We start from the raw sequence: 18,568 nt of genomic DNA on the forward strand, positions 1-18,568 counted from the left end.
CTAGTAAATTTTCTCCGTGGCAGGCTAATTAATTTTATTAAACCAACCAGTGATATTTAGAATGCCTTAAAATTTTGCTCGTCAACCATTATTCTGTTCATTGGCCTTACACCATGGTTTTTGGAGAAGGTAAGGATCAAGGTAAAGGGCAGGTCCCTTTCAATTTGTTTTGTGCCTTCTGCGGCTGAATCATACAACCCCCCACATACAATTTTAACAAAGTTAATTAACTGAGCTAAGATCACGTAACTTCACAGAACACCGAGAAATGTACTTAAAATTCCTCCGTGGGCCACCCTAACTTAGGGTTAATTTAGCAAGCTATTCTCAGATATGGGAGAGTGGGGAAAGAAGAGGTTAACACGCTAGTGACAAAGCCGGCTCAGATGCCACTAAGACAAAGGAAAAATCACACTTCTAAAAATCCCAATCTGAAATCACAAAAGAAAAATGTAGTTGGAGGGAAGAATGAGAGAATTTGCCCTCTGAGGACGGTTATTTTGTGTGTGGAGATCATAAGAATTCACAAATTTATTAGAAAGATCGTGAATTTCTACATGGCTGGTGCTGTTTAAAAAAAAATTGCCGGGACCAATGCCGCATTTCTGTGAATTCCAATATTCTCCTACAAAAAATTGCCAAGAGGAATGCAGTAAGAAAAGGTAAAGCTCTACAAACAGTTACTCAGACAAGTTGTCTTCTGAACTAACCCTAAGTTGTAGATACTCCATATGAGCTGTAAGCTTGGATGCCACCGAGTGATATTAACTGATGAGAAAGAGAGTGACCTGTGGGTTGTGTTTTTGGTGAGTAAATATTTGGCTTTTAAAAGCTAATCAGTCTGGGTCTCAGATACATAGTTTGACAGGTTGTATGGTCAGCCAGTTCTTCTCCAGTGTGCTAGGCAGTCACAAGGAAACATCTAGAGGATGGGACTGGAGAACAAGTGTGGGCTCTGGGGACATTTATTTATTCATTCACCCAGCCCTTGACTAAATATTTGCTGAATGTGTATTAAGTTCTAGAAACTGTTCTAAAATGCTGTGATTATATAAATCAAATTTGTGTGAGAGGTTCAAAACACTTGATCTCACGAAATTTAGACTCAAGCCCAGGGGACAGGAAAGAAACAAGTAAATGATTTCAAGTAACAAAATGCTGTGAAGGAAGTAGAGAAACGAGCAGCATTAGATAGGATGGTTGATGAAGGCTTCTTTGAGGAGGCAACATTTAAGCTAAGAGCTGAAGAGGTCAGTTCTGTAAATGTCTGGGAGAAGAACTTTCCAGGGAGAGGTAACTGCAAAAGGAAGTTTCTTTGTCTGATGAAGGAACAAGCTCAAGGTACAGAAAAAGACCAGGATGACTGTCACTCATTATGTGATCCTGGCAAGTTCAAGTGCCCGAGCCTCAGCATATCCATAAAATGGGTCTAATATCACGTGCCGAAAATATTAAATGAGGTAATATGTATGCATGGTATAGCACCTACAGCATGGTATGAAGTCAAAATGGTACCAACGAACGATGACCATTATGATTTTTTTTTAAAAGATTTTTATTTATTTGAAAGACAGATCACAAGTAGGCAGAGAGGCAGGCAGAAAGAGAGAGGAGGAGGCTCGATCCCAGGACCCTGGGATCATGACCTGAGCCGAAGGCAGAGGCTTTAACCACTGAGCCACCCAGGCGCCCCGACCATTATGATTTTCAAATATACACATGGTCAATGTGTTTTAATGCTTGCTAATGCCCTCTCTCCTTTAACACCTGGAAAGAATTAGAGAAAGCAGACTATGGAGTAGTTTGTGTTATAAATGAAACTTTCCAGAATTCATGAGTGTCTCAGATAAGAGTCGCTGCTGTTAAACCCATTTGGTCCTTCACAAAACCCTGCTCAAAGCCCAACTTCAGGAAGCATTATTAATAGTCAAGGTGTAGGCACAAAGAGTTGTAATTATAGAAAATAAAGCCCCAAATGTCTTACAAGAAATACAAGGTACCTTTGGGTCCGTTCAGAAAGTTCACCTCATCTGCATCCCCAGTTTCCATCTTTCCCACCAATCTACCATTTGTTGTACTAACAATATTATTTTTCTAATCCACGGGATTAGAAAATCTAATCATTTTACTTTGATATTTACAATACCTCCTATGTCTTTCCTTTAAATAGCAGGTAAAGTCCAAACGCGTTGGCCTGATGTTTAAGCCCATTCTTTTCTGGTCCCAAGCTATACTTCCAATCTCATCCCCTACCACTTGCCCTTCTCCCAGCTAAGGTGCTCCAGCTTCTTGGGGCAACATAACCATAGCTTTCTCCTTTCCTATACCTCCTCCCCCAGAGCCCAGGGGAGAACCTTCCTGCCCTGGAAGGAACCCCCTGACCTTTGGATTCTTAAATCCTCGCTCTTTTCCTCTTCTGTGGCCCTGCATGTGTATTTTACACAAGGAAAAGAGTCTAAAGAAGAACCTGTATTACGGTGTGAAACAGAACAGTTTCCCTCCTCTGTCGGACAGCAGAAGCCCTGCAATCACAGATCGTCTCTCTGCATTTTGACAACCCCAGCACCTGGCATAGCCCCTGGGGTGTGACAGGGATAAAAGTGTGTGGATGCGATAGAGGCTACAGGAATCCCCCCAAATGGAGTCCTTCTGTTGGGTATCAAGAAAAGTTTCTTGATAAAGAGAGCATGGCGTCTTTGACAGGTGAAAAGGTTGTCATAGGAGGGGTGTATCTGAATTAGGGTCATTTGCTCACCCCCATTAGTTCCTCGTTTAAAAAGAAAATCAAGGTTTAGTCGGTCTAGCTGTATTATCAAGTCCTCAGCCACACCCTCGGTGTAGATGCGCAGCTTGCCCTGGATAGTCCATACCAAAAACTGATTCAGCTTCACAAGTAAATTTTCTCACTTTCAAGGAAAGAGTAAGGAAAATAGCTTTCCCTTCATTCTTAACCTCCAGTAATGTTTTAAACAGCAGTATCACTGGCGCCTGGGTGGCTCAGTGGGTTAAGCCTCTGCCTTCGGCTCAGGTCATGATCTCGGGGTCCTGGGATCAAGTCCCGCATGGTGCTCACTGCTCAGCAGGGAGCCTGCTTCCTCCCTTCTCTCTGCCTGCCTCTCTGCCTACTTGTGATCTCTGTCTGTCAAATGAATAAATAAAATCTTAAAGAAAAAAAAATGAACAGCAGTATTACTTAGGTAGAAAGGTTATGAGTAAAAATTCCGGTTATATTGCTTCAGGCAGACACGTGAAACACCCACTTATTAATTACCATTAATCAAGCAAAATTCTTCCTGAGGAAGGACAATCTGTACATTTGGGCCAAGAGCCAGTGAACACCAACTGGAAAGACGTAAGATGTTTCAGATGGAAGAAGCAGATGCGGACAGAGGCTCATGGAAGGTGCAGGCGATGTCATGTAGTTCACTTTTGGCATGAAGAGAGCATTCATTCTCCTTTGGAGCAAGACCAGAGAATTCTGAATGCCCTGAGGAGGAGCCTCTAACGTGCTCCATATCCAGCAGGGAGGCACTGAGCAGTTACGAGTAGTAGAGGGAACAGAGTTCTATTCCATAGGACACGTTGAAATTTGGAAAAACTGTTTTCAGAAGCTATTCCGATGAACAAGAGGTAGCAAATACTGTGGAGGGAAGGCACGGGACAGAGGAGCAGGGCATGAAAGGGCACTACAGAGCGGTATCACTAACCAGCTTGGGGCTGAGGAAGCTGGAGTTGAGACCACCTGAGGCTTTGCATCTAGATTTGGAGGAAGGGCTTTGGGCCACCCACAGAAATAGGCAGAGAGCTGGATAGGCCTGTTGATTTTGCCCCAAGGACCTAGGGGGAGGAACAGGAGAGAGGAAACCTACTGGTGGGGGAAGAATTAGACAAATTTAGGGTCAACACTAAGTATTCCACTGAGGTTTTCCCTCTTCCATGTAAGGATCTTAAAAACACAAGTTAAAAAGGAAAATAAAATTCAGAGGTGGAAGAAGCATTATGAAGAGATATGCTGGTTGAGTCCAGGAGCTTAAGGAAATCGTTAGAATTCTATTATTTCTCTTCTCCAGAGTTGCCAAGGAAGGTTAGATTACTGGCCAAAGGTCTACAAAGTAAAAAGGCAGAGGTACTAGGACTCCGTGGACAGCTGTTTTGTGTATGCATGATTATGCTTCCTACTCACTGAGAACAGTTTAAGTTCCCGAATAGGGTTGGAATCAATACCTGATAATTCCATTTCCCTAATACTGGCCCAGTATCTTAGAGAACTGATTCTTGAAGGTTCTTATCATCAAACTTATAAGCCTTACATGAACCCATTTAATTATTTAACTGAGGATTACAATATAGAAGAAATCAGTCCTTGATTAAATTATTCTTAGAGTTGCCTGGGATGGGGTATCTCCCTCCATTTTAAACTTAAAAAAAAAAATGCACTCTTTCTTGTTCTCTCTCTCTCTCTCTCTCTCTCACACACACACACACACACACACACCCACACACACCCCTTTTATCTTGTAAGTTGGAGGAGCAAATCCTAGCCTACACAATTCTACAGCACACCTCGAAGCCCTGATACTGTAGTTTCAAGCCCTGCCAGCTTTTGTTCCCCTCTGTCTAGGGCTCATTATACTAACATGCCTGCAGATGGTGTCAGAAAGGTGAGGTGTCAAATCCACAAAGGGGAGACCCCAACAACTCAGTGCTACTGCACTATCAATCATTGCTGGTGGTTTTTACTTTTATCTCCCCCTTCTCCTTAGTTCTCCCCACTCACACTGTCAGTTCAGTTAGAATATTTCACCTACACCTCACAATATGTCGAAAGGAAATAGACACACGCTGTGAAAAGCTGGTAATTTTATTGGGTTCCTTTACCTTTAAAAATCTGTTACTTGGTCAAGTCTGGTTTCTGGGCCCCTTTTTTTGCAGGGAAATTGAGGCAAACATTTTTATGTGGTCCTCTGGTGCCTGCTCTGTACTCCAAGAATTACATACGCAAGGATCATTAGAGTAGTGTTTTGCCCATTAAGATATAATAACCGTCAGCAGGGACAAAAAGCAGATCAGTGTCCCCGATTGAAACTAACAGGCGCACATAAAAATTACGTGCCTGCTTCAGGCACAGGCACGGGGTCAGGGTCTCACATGATAGGGAAATTCCCTCTCTGGGTCGAAGGCGGCTTTTCACAAGACCAAGGCAAGGAGAGAGAACAGGCAGGAATTCTCTCAGCCCTCCAGCCATTTTTACCCCTCAACACTTTTCTATCTTCAAATGCACCATTTGCAAATAAACAAAAAATGACTGTGCTTGCTGTCTGAAGGGCTTCTACTGAGTAAAAAACAAGCATTTACTTAAAGGAGCTGTTCTTTTCGACCGAAGGAACACTGCTGGGTAAGAGACACGTGGAAGACTGAGGAAGGAAAGGCACACTCCTCAGTCTGTTGGCTTAGCCAAAGTCAATCGAACTGTTCGAGGTGTGGTAGATGCCACAGACAGATAGGGCTGGGGTGGTTTGCTAGGCTTGGGCTGTTGTTGATTTTAAAGATTTTATTTACTTATTTGACGGACAGAGATCACAAGTAGGCAGAGAGCAGGCAGAGAAAGAGGAGGAAGCAGGCTCCCTGCTAAGCAGAGCACCTGATCTGGGGCTCAATCCCAGGACCCTGGGATCATGCCCTGAGCCAAAGGCAGAGGCTCCCAGGTGCCCCGGGCTGTTGTTGATTTTAAAAATCACATCTCTGCAGCCCAGTCTATGCCTCCTTGCGTTTCCTTCCTTAAGTTGTTGGCGTGAACATCTTGCACAAAGTGGGTGTTAAATTAATTATTAAATTGTTTGCAAATGGACTAAATCTATTCTCAGCCCATGAAAGCAAAGATTAATAGGATTATTTGACTCTATTAGTAGAGATTATTTTCTTAACAATGTTAACTTCCAAATGGCCAGTGTAAAATTGGCTATTATGCCCAAATTACTGATATTCTTAGGGCTTCCTTAACATTCAACTTGTAAGGGAAAGATAATGAAATGGGGACGGTAATAAAGAAAGCTTTGGGTTTTTAAAACTCTCTGGTAAGGAGCCCAGGTGGCTCAGTTGGTTAAACATCTGCCTTCAGCTCGGGTCATGAACTCAGGGTCCAGGGATCGAGTCCCGCCTCGGGCTCCCTGCTCAGTGGGGAGTCTGCTTCTCTCTCTCCCTCTGCCCTCCACTCATGTTCTCTCTCTCATTCTCTCTCTCAAAAATAAATAAAATCTTAAAAAAAAAACAACAAACTCTCAGGTAACCTACCCCTTAACACTCCCACAGAGTAACTATCTTGACCTCTACCAAGGAAAACGCAAGGATGGGAGGTCATGGAATGAGGCAGAAGTAGAATCGGAGCTGAGGAAAGGCACAGCAGGAACATCTCCCCACAGGCTCACCTCATAAGGACAGGGCCATCACAGAGAGGGATGACCAATTTATGATAAAACTGGGCATGAATGGAAAGAAGAGGACCCGGCAGGGAGAAGGGTGGGTTGGGGGAGAGCCTGCCTCCTGAGAGCTCTGGAACTAGGTCTGTTCGCCATTGTCAATATGCCTTCCTCTTCCCACTACAGGGCCCACTCCGCCCTGCCTCTAGCACCAGGCACACCTGTGCAGATAGAGGTAAGCACAAAGCTTAGCTCCACCCAGATGAAATGCTAAGGACACCAATTATTAAAGCAGCTTAAAATAACCTGTCTACTACACCAGAGGGTGGGTCTTGCAGGCAGACCTTACTGGGGATGAATACTTAATTAATTAATTGCCGCATATACTGGGCACTTTTTGTGTGGGTGTTTTACATTTACTTGCAGGAGAGGGGTGCTATTGCTATCCCTAGTTTTACAGATGATGAAATCAAGGCATGAAGCCCCACAACTGGATTTCCCAAGCTGAGCTCCATAATCAAATTACTGGACTATGATTGCACTTTTTTTTTTTTTTTAAAGATTTATTTATTTATGAGAGAGAGAATGAGCACATGCCTGTGAGTGGGGGGCAGGGCAGAGGGGGAGAATCTCAAGCAGACTCCCCGCTGAGAGAGGAGCAGAAGGCACAGGGCTCGATCCCAGGACCCAAGAGCTCATGACCTGAGCCAAAGCCAAGAGTCGGGCACTCAGTCGACTGAGCCACCCAGGTGCCCTGATTGCACTTCTTTTATAAGTGTTAGGCTAAGAATGATCACTCCATCTAAAATCCTCACCCTCTTAAAAAAACAAAAAAAAAATCAGTGAACCATCTACACACAACAGCCTCTATTGGCATTTGTCTCTAAATGGCATTGCACGCTTTTTATGTTAATCAGCAGCCTCCTCGTGGGAACCATACATAGCCCATGCTACAAAAATTTCATTTGTATATTATACACACTGATAACCTCACCATTATTTATCACTAATAATTCAATTCTCATATGCTACCTCAATATGCATAATAAAAACAATCCCAATTTTAATCTTTGCCAGTTGTTTGCAGTTATTAAAAATAAACATGATTGCAGTTAAAATCACAGCAAGAAGAATTTCTAAAAAATAGAAATGTGGAAACTGAAAAGGCATCGTCTTAAAAGAAAACATAAATATAGGGTGTCTGGGTGGCTCAGCCAGTTGGGCATCTGCCTTCTGCTCAGGTCCTGGCACTGAGTCCCACATTGGGCTCTCTGATCAGTGGGGAGTCTGCTTCTCCCTCTCCCCCTGTCTGCTGCTCCCCTGCCTAGTGCTCTCTCTCTGTCACATAAATAAAATCTTTAAAAAAAGAAAATATAAAATATAAAAAGAAAATAAACTCTAGAGTAATATAAAGTCAAATTTTCTTGGAAAGATATGAGTAAGTGTAATTTTATACTACATGCCAGAACAGACTGAAAAGGGAAGCAAAGTCACAGAGCATGAAGAAACAAACAAAAGTTGCCTCCGGACCCACAAAGCACAAGAATGACCAAGGGAGCATGTGCACAGTCTTCCCTACATTGCCAGATGCCTGCCTGCGCGGCATGTTAGTTGGTGCGGACCTTAATTCGGGCTGTGATGGAAACAGGAGGCAAATGTGAGTGACGCAGGAGCTTGTTGGGTGGTGGAAGACACAACAGTTGTGAAAGGGACGCTTATCTAATCTGTTCCAATCGCTCAATCGTATAAAGCAAAACTCCCAATTCTCACCCAAGTTTGGGCATGTACTATGCTGCAAGGTGCCCACCGTGCCATTTTATAGGTGCAATTAAAATTGTCCATGGTTCAGACCTCAAAGAAGGGCACAGCCAGGGAATTCACAAAACCTCCCCTCCGCCAGCCCCTCTGTTCTCTGTAGGGCAGTGGAATGAGAAAGAGTTCGGGTTAAGCTGCTTCTGTTCTTCCATTAGTTCTGGTTCTTTTAAGCCAAAATTACATTCCAGGCAGATTGGATGGTCTCAGCCAGTTGCCTGAAGGTAAAGTACAAAGACTTGCCACCCTGTGCTTTCTGGACTCAGCCCCGGGGGGGTGAAAGAATGTACAGTGGCTTAGAAAGGGGTGGGTGGGAACCCTGCCGCTCAGGTGTTTCAGACAAAAAGTGGGAAGCACAGGGAAGGATTGGGGCTACTGTTTCCATTTACTGATTTTTTGTGAAAAAAAAATTCACTGATTTTTTTTTTTAATGAGATTTTTCAATATAGTAAGTTGATTGCCCCTAGCACTTTCATTTAGTAGGTCCACAGGTAAGGAGCCCACAACACCTTTACTGGGAAAACTCCTTACATGGCATCCTTGCTCGTTCTTTTGCTTCCAACATCCTCTGATTTTGGGGGGCCCCCTGAAATAAAGTTTTCTAATTCTAAAATCTGGTTTTAACTAAACTAAACTTGACAAAATAAACTAAAGTTGCCCTCAAAAGATTCCTGCAGACAAACCCTGGAAGATAATCCATCAACAGTAAGAAAATGGCAGAGCAGACAGTTTGATGGCCAGTTCAAGTTCTCCATCAGCCATGCAAGTAGTTAAAGAGCAAAGATAGTTGAATCGGATTTGCTAAGATACTGACCTCCATAAATTATAAGAGATCTTATCAAGGGACTATTTGAAGTGCAGATTTCGATACACTATTGTTAATAGTGAGTTTCACTCTATTTGTGATATTAGCCAATAAAAACTCAAAGCCATCAAAATTAAAGTTAGTAAGACATTTCAAAAAACATTAATCTCACTTTAGTTCATATTTGGGCATGAGTTTTATAACATGAATATTAGTTCTGTCACACGTTTACATGACACACATGGTTCAGAGAACATAGCTTGAGAAGCATGTTCTGAAACTCTTTACTGGTAGGGGTGCCCTGTAAAGACTTTGGAGACCTCCTGCCTTCAGGAGGCTAGAATGTTCCTTAGTAAAATCCTAGACAATTCATGGTGAATTTCACATGCCTGGTAAAATTCATTCTGTTTTAGACACCTGGCATTAACCTTGACAGCAATTTCTAGATATTATTAGGTAAAGGGAGCAAAGTCGAGTAAGCATTCTCAGATCTGGGTTTTAGACTCCCGGCACATAACTCACTGGCATCCTTTCACATTTTGATTTGAAATTCCTAAACAGAAAGATAGTCTTTGATGCAACCGAACTCCCAAACTGAGTTTCTGGGCTGGTAGAAACTAAGCTAAAAAATGTTTTATTTTGATGTTAGATTAAACATTATAAATATAAATTCTGAGTGTACGGGAAATTCCAAATGAATGCCAGGAGGTTTCTGGCACCTCGTCTGTTGCAAGGCATACAGAGGTTTATGTCAAGAACAGTCAACAGCAATTTTCCATCTCCCCTGGGAAAAGAATGAGAGGAAATCACTAACGTGGAATGAAAACACTAATTTGCAATCATGTAGGCAGTCACTGTGTCCAAGGATGCCAAATGCTTTTAAATACAAGTCATCCAGTTTAGCAGATGGAAAGCGGCAAGAAGTAAATCAGTTATTCAGAGTTTCTCCTGGACCAAATACAGGTGCTGGGGGGGGGGTTATGATCGTTCTCCTGAAACCATTTTTCCCCCACAACCAAGGTCCTGCCCTGAGTCATGCAGTGCTTCAAACCTCGGTCCGTTTAGGGACTTGGATTTCTTCTCCAAGATATCCAACACCATCTTGGGTAGGGAAAAACAGATAAAAGTGGTTAACCTTTTTGGTGATGTTCTATCTCCAACATAGCCCTATCCACTTCACATCAGGCTAGAGTTTTCAGATGCTCATTGAACACATTAGCTTCAATGTCTCCAGTCATTTCAAGCTCAAATCATCTACCTATGCTTTTTCTCCTTTCTTTCCAGTTTATGTTTTGGTACCATTCATTATATACATTCTTGTTGAAGCAAGAAATCCAAGGTACATATAAGACTTCTTCTCCATCACTGCTTCCTCTGATGTGGCTAAATGGAATAATTCTCTCTCCAAATAGCCCTTTTCTGTGGTCTCCCCCATATTTCTATAGACACAGCCTTAGTTCTGGCCTTCATATTTATTATCTCAATCATCACAATCCCTTTCTAACAGACTGATCCTCCTTCAGTATGATTTCTGTTTCTCCACTCAACAGATACTCAAGGACCATCACCCAGGTGCTAGGCACAGTACAAGGTGCTAGGGACACATCACTGAGCAATCTCCCTCTTGGAGCTTATACTCTGGTGATGGGTATAAATGGAAACATAAGTAAGGAGCAAGTGAGGTATTAGGTGTAGGGCAGATTCAAAGAATTAACTTAGTGTAGGCTCTCTTAGGCATCCTATTTGCCAAAACTTAGCAAGGAAAAGGAGCTCAGTCTAGTGGGGTGGAAAAGCATTTCAAACAGAGGGAATGTGCAATGCTGCTCGTTCAAAAAGGCTACTCCTTCAAAGACACAGAAGAAGGAAAAAACTTGGCCTTTTTAAGGAATCAAGGAGGACTGCTGTGGTTAGTGTGTGGTGAGACAGGAAGCAAGTGCAACCCAGCCAAGTTGGAGGTACCAGCTTGGCCCAGAGCACGCAAGACCTTAGAGGTCTGTCTTCCACAGCCCGAGAGGCATTCTGTATTTGGAATTAGATGATAGCACCGACACTCTTCAATTGTGTCTCCCTGTTACTCATGGGATAATATCCCAAGTTTGTATGATGATATTCAGGGTCCTGCCTGGTCTGGATACCACTTACCTTTTTAGCCCTGTGCCCTGAAACAACCCACATTCACGTGTCATCTGTGTATTCTAGCAGGCCTCCTATTCACCTGCCTTCTGTCCTTCTGTGTGTGATGACCACTGTTTTATCTTTAAGACTCATCTTAAGACTCATCATCCCATTGAGCTGCCTTGTACGTGTCTCCCACCACCCCGCGCACTCTTGAGAATGTTAGAGTCTGGATCTTATGTGTTGTGGTAGTCATGGGGCCTGATATAGAACTGGCATTCAATCCATGTTTCCTGAGGGTGGGAAGGCAGGAAGGCAGGAGAAAAGGAAGAGAGTTTTGCCCAAATGTACTGGAGTAGGGCACATGACAGTCTGATTCCATCTATTCTAAGGTTCAGTCTACTTTTTTAAAATCCAATTAACTAAAAAAAAAAAGAGCGGCTTTTATACACGATATGTTAGCCCGATGAGTTGTAAGCAAGGCTTAATGATCAGAGAAATTCTTAGAAAAAATGCAACATGGCATAAAGGAGCACACTTTCTGTAAGACCTGGAGGTACAGAGCTTCAGAATCCCACTTCTTCAATATAGATCATAGGCTCATAGACAGTGTCTCGTGGACAACAGAAGAGTGGCCACCTTTACAAATGAGGAAGACAAGGTTGTTTTTTTTTTAAAGAATTTTTTTTTTTTAAGATTTTATTTACTTATTTGTCATAGAGAGAGCACAAGCAGGCAGAGTGGCAGGCAGAGATAGAGAGAGAAGCAGGCTCCCTGCTGGACAAGGAGCCCGATACCGGGACTTGATCCCGGGACCCTGAGATTATGACCTGATCTGAAGGCAGTGGCTTAACCAACTGAGCCACCCAGGTGTCCCACAAGGTTGCTTTTTAAGAGCTGAACCAGGAAATAAGTGGATTATCCAGCTATGGAGGGTAACATATGTGCACGGACATACCCAAAACCATTATCAAGGTGACTACGCTGTCATCCCAGCAAGAGGGAAAAGAGCATAAACAAATACACAGAGAGAGGAGAGGCAAGTGATACGGATGCAGTGATGAACAGATGCGATCAACAGTTTCATCGCGGCGAAGGAAAATTCTTTTCCTTAAGTGAATATGCTCACTTTTGGGGTTCTACATCAGCTCCTTGTGAGTTTGGGAAATGCTAGTTAGTGCCTCTGTCTTTGTGCTTTAACAAAGATGACCATATGACCCCAGGCTGAAGAACAGCCTCGGCACTCTGGTCATTTCACCAGGGCTGATGTGCTGTGTGACCTTGCCTGGCTGCCAGCTGGCCAGCCCCAGTCAGATCTCCCGGCAGCCCCTCTCACGGTAAAGCACACGTTCTGGGCCAACATCAGCACCGGGACTCCTTTCAGCAGGACGACAACACAAGGCCAAGTGCATTCCATTCACGACCAGACACAGACTCAGCACGAAATGTAACGGACACAGCTTGGGCTCCTTGTGACCTTCGGATGCCAGTGTCAGTCAAATGATTCTAAAGAAAAATTAAACTCGGGTTTTATTCATCTGGAATGCATTACTGAATGAAGACATGGAATAGAGGTGTTTTTTTTTTTTTTTTTTAGAACTTAGGAGCCAACTCTGTGGTGGGGAATGGAGGTGCCTGGAACAGGAGAAAGAACTAGATGACAAGTCCTAGAAAACTGTGATGTTACAACTGACATTTCCAATGCTGGCATGTTAATTCGCCATGGCTTCATGTGAGCATGCTTCTGCCAAGAGGAGAGTGCTGGAAAAAGCAGGGCTGAACTAACCTCTCACCTCACTCACAATGAACATTCGCTCCAATGAGGCTGGGGTGCCATGGGAAGGAGATTTGTAGTCCGGAGGTGGGAACTGGAATACGACACGGCCGGGATGACTCTGGTCTCATGACAACCTGACACTACAGCACGATGTGCCTAAAAAGAACTAAATTGAGTCTCAAGTGCAGTTGCCAGTACGAAAACTCTTAGCCATGGCTCCGCACATCATGGTGATGAACCCAGGCATCTAACCTCAGAAGAAGACTGTGGTTTAGGAAACAACCCTGCCACTAGAGGTGGAGAATTCCTTTCCAAACTCAGACTACATCCAGAAAGCTCATTTCTCTGACAAAAGACGATCAGCTTTCCTGCTGATTTATCTGTTTCATTTTACCTTTGTGGTCACGTCGCTGTTCCCTGGTTTGAATATATGAAAAATTCAAGTCTTTTTTTTATTTTTTAAAGATTTTATTTATTTATCAGAGAGAGAGAGTGGGAGAGAGCGAGCACAGGCAGACAGAATGGCAGGCAGAGGCAGAGGGAGAAGCAGGCTCCCTGCTGAGCAAGGAGCCCGATGTGGGACTCAATCCCAGGACGCTGGGATCATGACCTGAGCCAAAGGCAGCTGCTTAACCAACTGAGCCACCCAGGCGTCCCGAGAAATTTAAGTCTTCTAGAAGATCTGGCCTCTAAAATCACTGAAGGATCCCTTTCTCATATTTTGATGGTGGATCCCTTTAGTTGCCCGGCCCAAATTCAAGTCCCCTCCTGCAAGATTTTTTGAGGTTTCCTATTTATCCTTCAGTATTTAGTTTTACTTAATTAAGCTGAAATATTATAGATAGACAGCTTGTTTGCATCCTCTGTGGCCATCAACTAATTCAGAGTATTTTAAATTTTATGGGGAGTTTCTTATGCTTGCAATAAAGCAAAATTTTAAACCCTTAGTGTGTGCCTAAGTGTCTTCTGGTTTGGGACCTCTGCAAGTCTTATGCTGTGTACCTGTGTAAAACAAACATGAGGCAACAGTAAAAACCTGTGGTGTGAGAGTGTCTCCAGTTTAAATCCATGACGAATTCTACCAAAACCATCTATGGGAGATTGCATTACTATTCAGAAAATATTATCAATGACATGTCAAAATAAAGATTTACATTTAATTGTAATTGTAATTGTACTACTAAGAAAGAGTAGTACTGTTTTCATGCAAGACATAGATTTCAGAAATGTAAGATGGTTTTTGATCTATTTTTCTAGAGACTAAGAAAAATATATGTAAGTAAAATTTCCTTTTTTAAAGTGAGTATTTCAAAGTGAGCCAAAGACAACCACGTTGAAATAGCATCATTTGAAAAAAGGAAGGGATTAAGAAACAATGACATAAACAAGTAGATGAAGAAGCAAAGTGTTTCACCATAGAAATATTCCAGCTAATGAAGAAGAAGTGATGGAGTTAGTGTATCGTTATTTTGCAGACTTCTAATGAAATAATGAATCCAGGCAAAGATCTTTAGTGTCCACTAACAACATAAAGAAACAAATAGATATTATGTATTTCTTGATACAATATGCAATAGCATTTATGAAGTCTTCCCCTACTAGGATCAAGTCTGTAGAGCAAACTAACAGTTTACATAAGGAACCACAGGGGACAGAAAAACATAGTAAGTAAAAATATGGCAATAAAATCAGAAAATCGAAAATGTGGGCAACTCCACAGGACAAATGACTTGGTTTCTTAAAAAAAAAAAAAGTTAATTACAAAGGAAAAAAAGAAATATGATGGCATGCAGAAAGTCCTAGATTAAAAGAAAACTGAGAGACACGCAACCAAGGTAATGCATGAAAGTTGTTTGGATCCTCATTCAAACTAATTATAAACAAATGGATGAATTGGTGAATATATAATCGGGGAGATTAGAACTACATATATGATGATATTGAGAAATTATTGTAAATGATTTTAAATGTGTGACAATTGCACTGGAATTATTTTATCTTTGTATCAGTGTTCTGACATTTTTAACAGAAGAATTATAAAATGTCTAGGATTTGCTTTATAGTAGTCTAGCTGGTGAGGGACAGTATTTCAGATGAAACAAGAGTGAGTTGGTACATTGGGTTTACTATGGGATTCTAATTGTTTATAGGCTTGAAACTTTTCACAATAAAATGTTGAAAAATACTAAAGTTGGAAAAACAAAAGTGATGGAGAAGACTTACCCTGCTGGATATCCTTCATTTCTAAGTGCAAACTCGATATCAAGATTCCCACAGTTTGAGATCGTTTTCCATCTAATAACTTGATGATCTGGAATTTAAAAATAAAATTGATACAAGTTCAAATGACCATGTAATCTTTTAGAAGCATATCAAAACCATTAAGATTTTTAGATACTCTGAGGAACTAAACTGATGATACAGTCACTCTATTTTAATGATACTTTAATTTGAAAGTGACTTATCTACAACTACAGAAATTTTAGAAAATGAAGGAGAAAGATCATGCCAAACTTTGCCAATCTAATACAAGCACTGAAATCTTTATTTAAACACTTATTAACACAACTATAATTGCAACGTATATATAATTTTATATCCAACTTCTCCACTTATCATTGGCACCTTTCCACATTGCTACTTCTTAGGTCACTTCAGAGCCTCCAGTCTTTTTGGCTGTGTCATCTGCCCAGTGGTTTAGGGGAAAGATCAGCGTGATCGCAGCTCAGCTGTCTACCAGTGATGCAGCCAGTTTCTTCATCCCAGAGTTGGGTTGACTGTATTTAATTTGTACATTTATTCTAAAAATTACAGGATGTAATATATGTAAAGCACTCATATAATATATTCTTTTTTAAAAAGATTTTATTTATTTATTTGACAGAGTTCACAAGTAGGCAGAGAGGCAGGCAGAGAGAGAGGAAGGGAAGCAGGCTCCCTGCTGAGCAGAGAGCCTGATGTGGGGCTCAATCCCCAGGACTCTTGGATCATGACCTAAGCCGAAGGCAGAGGCTTTAACACACTGAGCCACCCAGGCGCCCCCATATTATATATTCTTAACACAGATTATTTAAATAAAATTTCCCTGTCTTGGAGAATTGAGTTGCTTCATATTTGTGCTATTTTTAACATAAACAATACTTTATACATTAAGCCTTTATATTAATTTCTTAAAATTGTTCTTTTATGATAATACAGATATGTCAAAACTTTACAGTCTTCTTATAAACTCCAAATACCTCATCACCCATTATGGAGGGAGAGCTTTTTGTAGTTTCGGTTTCTCTAAACCTAGTAAGCCAAATCAGTTCCTTCTAACATATCACACAGTGGCCACTAAGGGGGAAAAAAAAAATCATTTTCTCTCATGTGACACAACTACAAAAATCAATAGGGAATGCACACAAAATATCACCAAATCTTAAGTTTTTAAACACACTTTGCTGGGTAAAATATAAATTAAACTAAATAGCTATGCTTCCCCTTCCACGTAGGTACTTAAATACTTACCAAAATATAGTGAAGATACAGTAATATGGTAAGAAACATCTGCATTTATATTGGTACTAGACTAGCTGAACTGTTTGTTGGTTGACTATAAGGAATAACAGACTTTGTTCCAAGATGGTCTAATTACCCATCTATCAGTCAATCCTGAATCAGTTATTGCCAGCCCTTTATCTTTTCTTTCCCTGCTCAGAATGGCTACTTTTATATAACTATTAGACCTAAAATATAGTAAATACCAAGATTTCATCAAGATAAAAGGAAATCTGATGTTTTAGTCCAATGTGTTTAATAATGTCAGCATTAGTCTTAAAGAAAGATTTTTGGGGGATACAGAATTTCAAGTGTTTTTTTTTTTTTTTTTTAAGAAATAAGGTCAGTACTGGGACTTTTAATTTTTTATATGAAAGCAACAGAGAAAAAGATTATATATAAAATCAAACATTTTCTTTAAAAATGCAATTTCTGGCTTATTCTTAGATTGAGAACACAAATTTAAAATGAAATGATTTTTAAAAGCCCAATACAAAATTAAGAAAAGCCACATAAGTTTCATGTAAATATCCAGCCATGCACTCATTCATTCAACAAAAACCTGCTGTGACTCTTTTATGTGCCTGGCACAGCTTCGGACTCTGAGGATATGGAGGTGACCCAGACAGATCAAGTCCTTGCTTGTCCTTGTGAAGTCTGTAGAGCTTAGTTATCTTAAAAAAAAATAATAATCACTTTGGCTTTGTTTTTCTTTCTCAAGATTGCTTTGGGATTTGAGGTCTCTCATGATTTCATTCACATTTTAGGATTTTTTGTTCTATTTCTTTGAAAAAAATGACATTGGAACTTTGATAGGGATCTCACCAAACCTGTACATTGCTTTGAGTAGTACAGACATTTTGACAATATTAATTCTTCCAAGCCATAAGCACAGAATATCTTTCTATTTAATTGTCTTTCTTCCATCAGTGTCTTAAACTTTTCAGTGTCTAGTCTGTCACCTACCTCCTTGCTTAAACTTATTCCTAGATACTTTATTCTTTTTGATATAATTATTAATGGGATTATTTTCTTAATTTCTGGGATCATTCACTGCTAGTATATAGAAATGCAATGTATTTTTCTCTATTCATTTCATATCCTGAAACTTCATTGAATTCATTTACTAGTTCTAATAATTTTGGGGTAGAGTCTTTAGGGTTTTCTATATATAAATTAAGGTTATCTGTAAAAAGTGACAGTTTTACTTCTTCCTTACCATTTTGGATGCCTTTTATTTCTTTTCTTTGCCGAATTCCTCTGGCTAGTTCTTTCAGTACTACGTTGAATAAAAGTGGCAAGAGAGGGCATCCTTGTCTTGATCCTGATCTTGGAGGAAAGTTTTCAGCTTTTCAGCCTTGAGTATGATGCTACCTGTGGGCTTGTCATATGTGGCCTTTATTATGTTGAGGCGTGGTCCTTCTCTACCCACTTTGTTGATAGTTTTTATCATATCTGGTTGTTGAATTTTGTCAAATGTTTTCTCTGCATCTATTGAGTTGATGACTTTTATCTTGCACTTTGTTAATGTGATGTATTGCACTGACTGATTTATAGATACTGAACTATCTTTGCATTGCTGGAATAAATCCCACTTGATTGTGCTATCTGATCCTTTTAATGCATTGTTGAATTTGGTTTGTTAGTATTTTGTCAAGGATTTTTGCATCTATGTTCATCAGAGATATTGGGCAGCTATTTTCTTTTTTTGGTGGTGCCCATGTCTGGTTTCAGTGTCAGGGTAATGCTGGACTTCTAAAATGAGTTTGGAAGCATCCCTTCCTCTAATTTTTTGGAAGTCTGAGAAGGATAGGCATTAAATCTTCTTTGAATGTTTGGGAGAATTCACAGTGATCCCAGATGGTCTTGGCTTTTGTTTGTTGTCAGATTTTGATTACTCATCGAATCTCCTTACTAGTAACCAGTCTATTCAGATTTACCATGATTTAGTCCTGAGAGATTTGGTTTCTAGTGATTTTTCAATTTCATCCAGAATGTCCAACTTGTTGGCAAATAGTTGTTCAAAGTAATCTCTTATATTCCTTTGTATTTCTGTGGTGTCAGTTGTAACTTCTTTTCCATTTCTAATTTTACTTACTTGAG

General features: G+C 40.7%; 1 protein-coding gene across 14 annotated transcripts in view; it reads right to left on the reverse strand.

Moving 5' to 3' along the window:
• FMN1 (formin 1) overlaps nucleotides 1–18,568 on the reverse strand; it is a gene marked incomplete at its 5' end in the record, with an annotated part of 414,033 nt that overhangs the window by 139,710 nt on the left and 255,755 nt on the right. For all 14 annotated transcript variants that reach the window (XM_082734303.1, XM_082734305.1, XM_082734302.1 and 11 more), the window contains one exon: nucleotides 15,149–15,236. In XM_082734303.1, the coding sequence (XP_082590429.1) occupies nucleotides 15,149–15,236 (88 nt within the window). The remainder of the gene's footprint in view (nucleotides 1–15,148; nucleotides 15,237–18,568) is intronic.

Source organism: Mustela nivalis, assembly GCF_964662115.1.
Source record: "Mustela nivalis genome assembly, chromosome: 6".
Lineage (NCBI taxonomy): Eukaryota > Metazoa > Chordata > Mammalia > Carnivora > Mustelidae > Mustela > Mustela nivalis.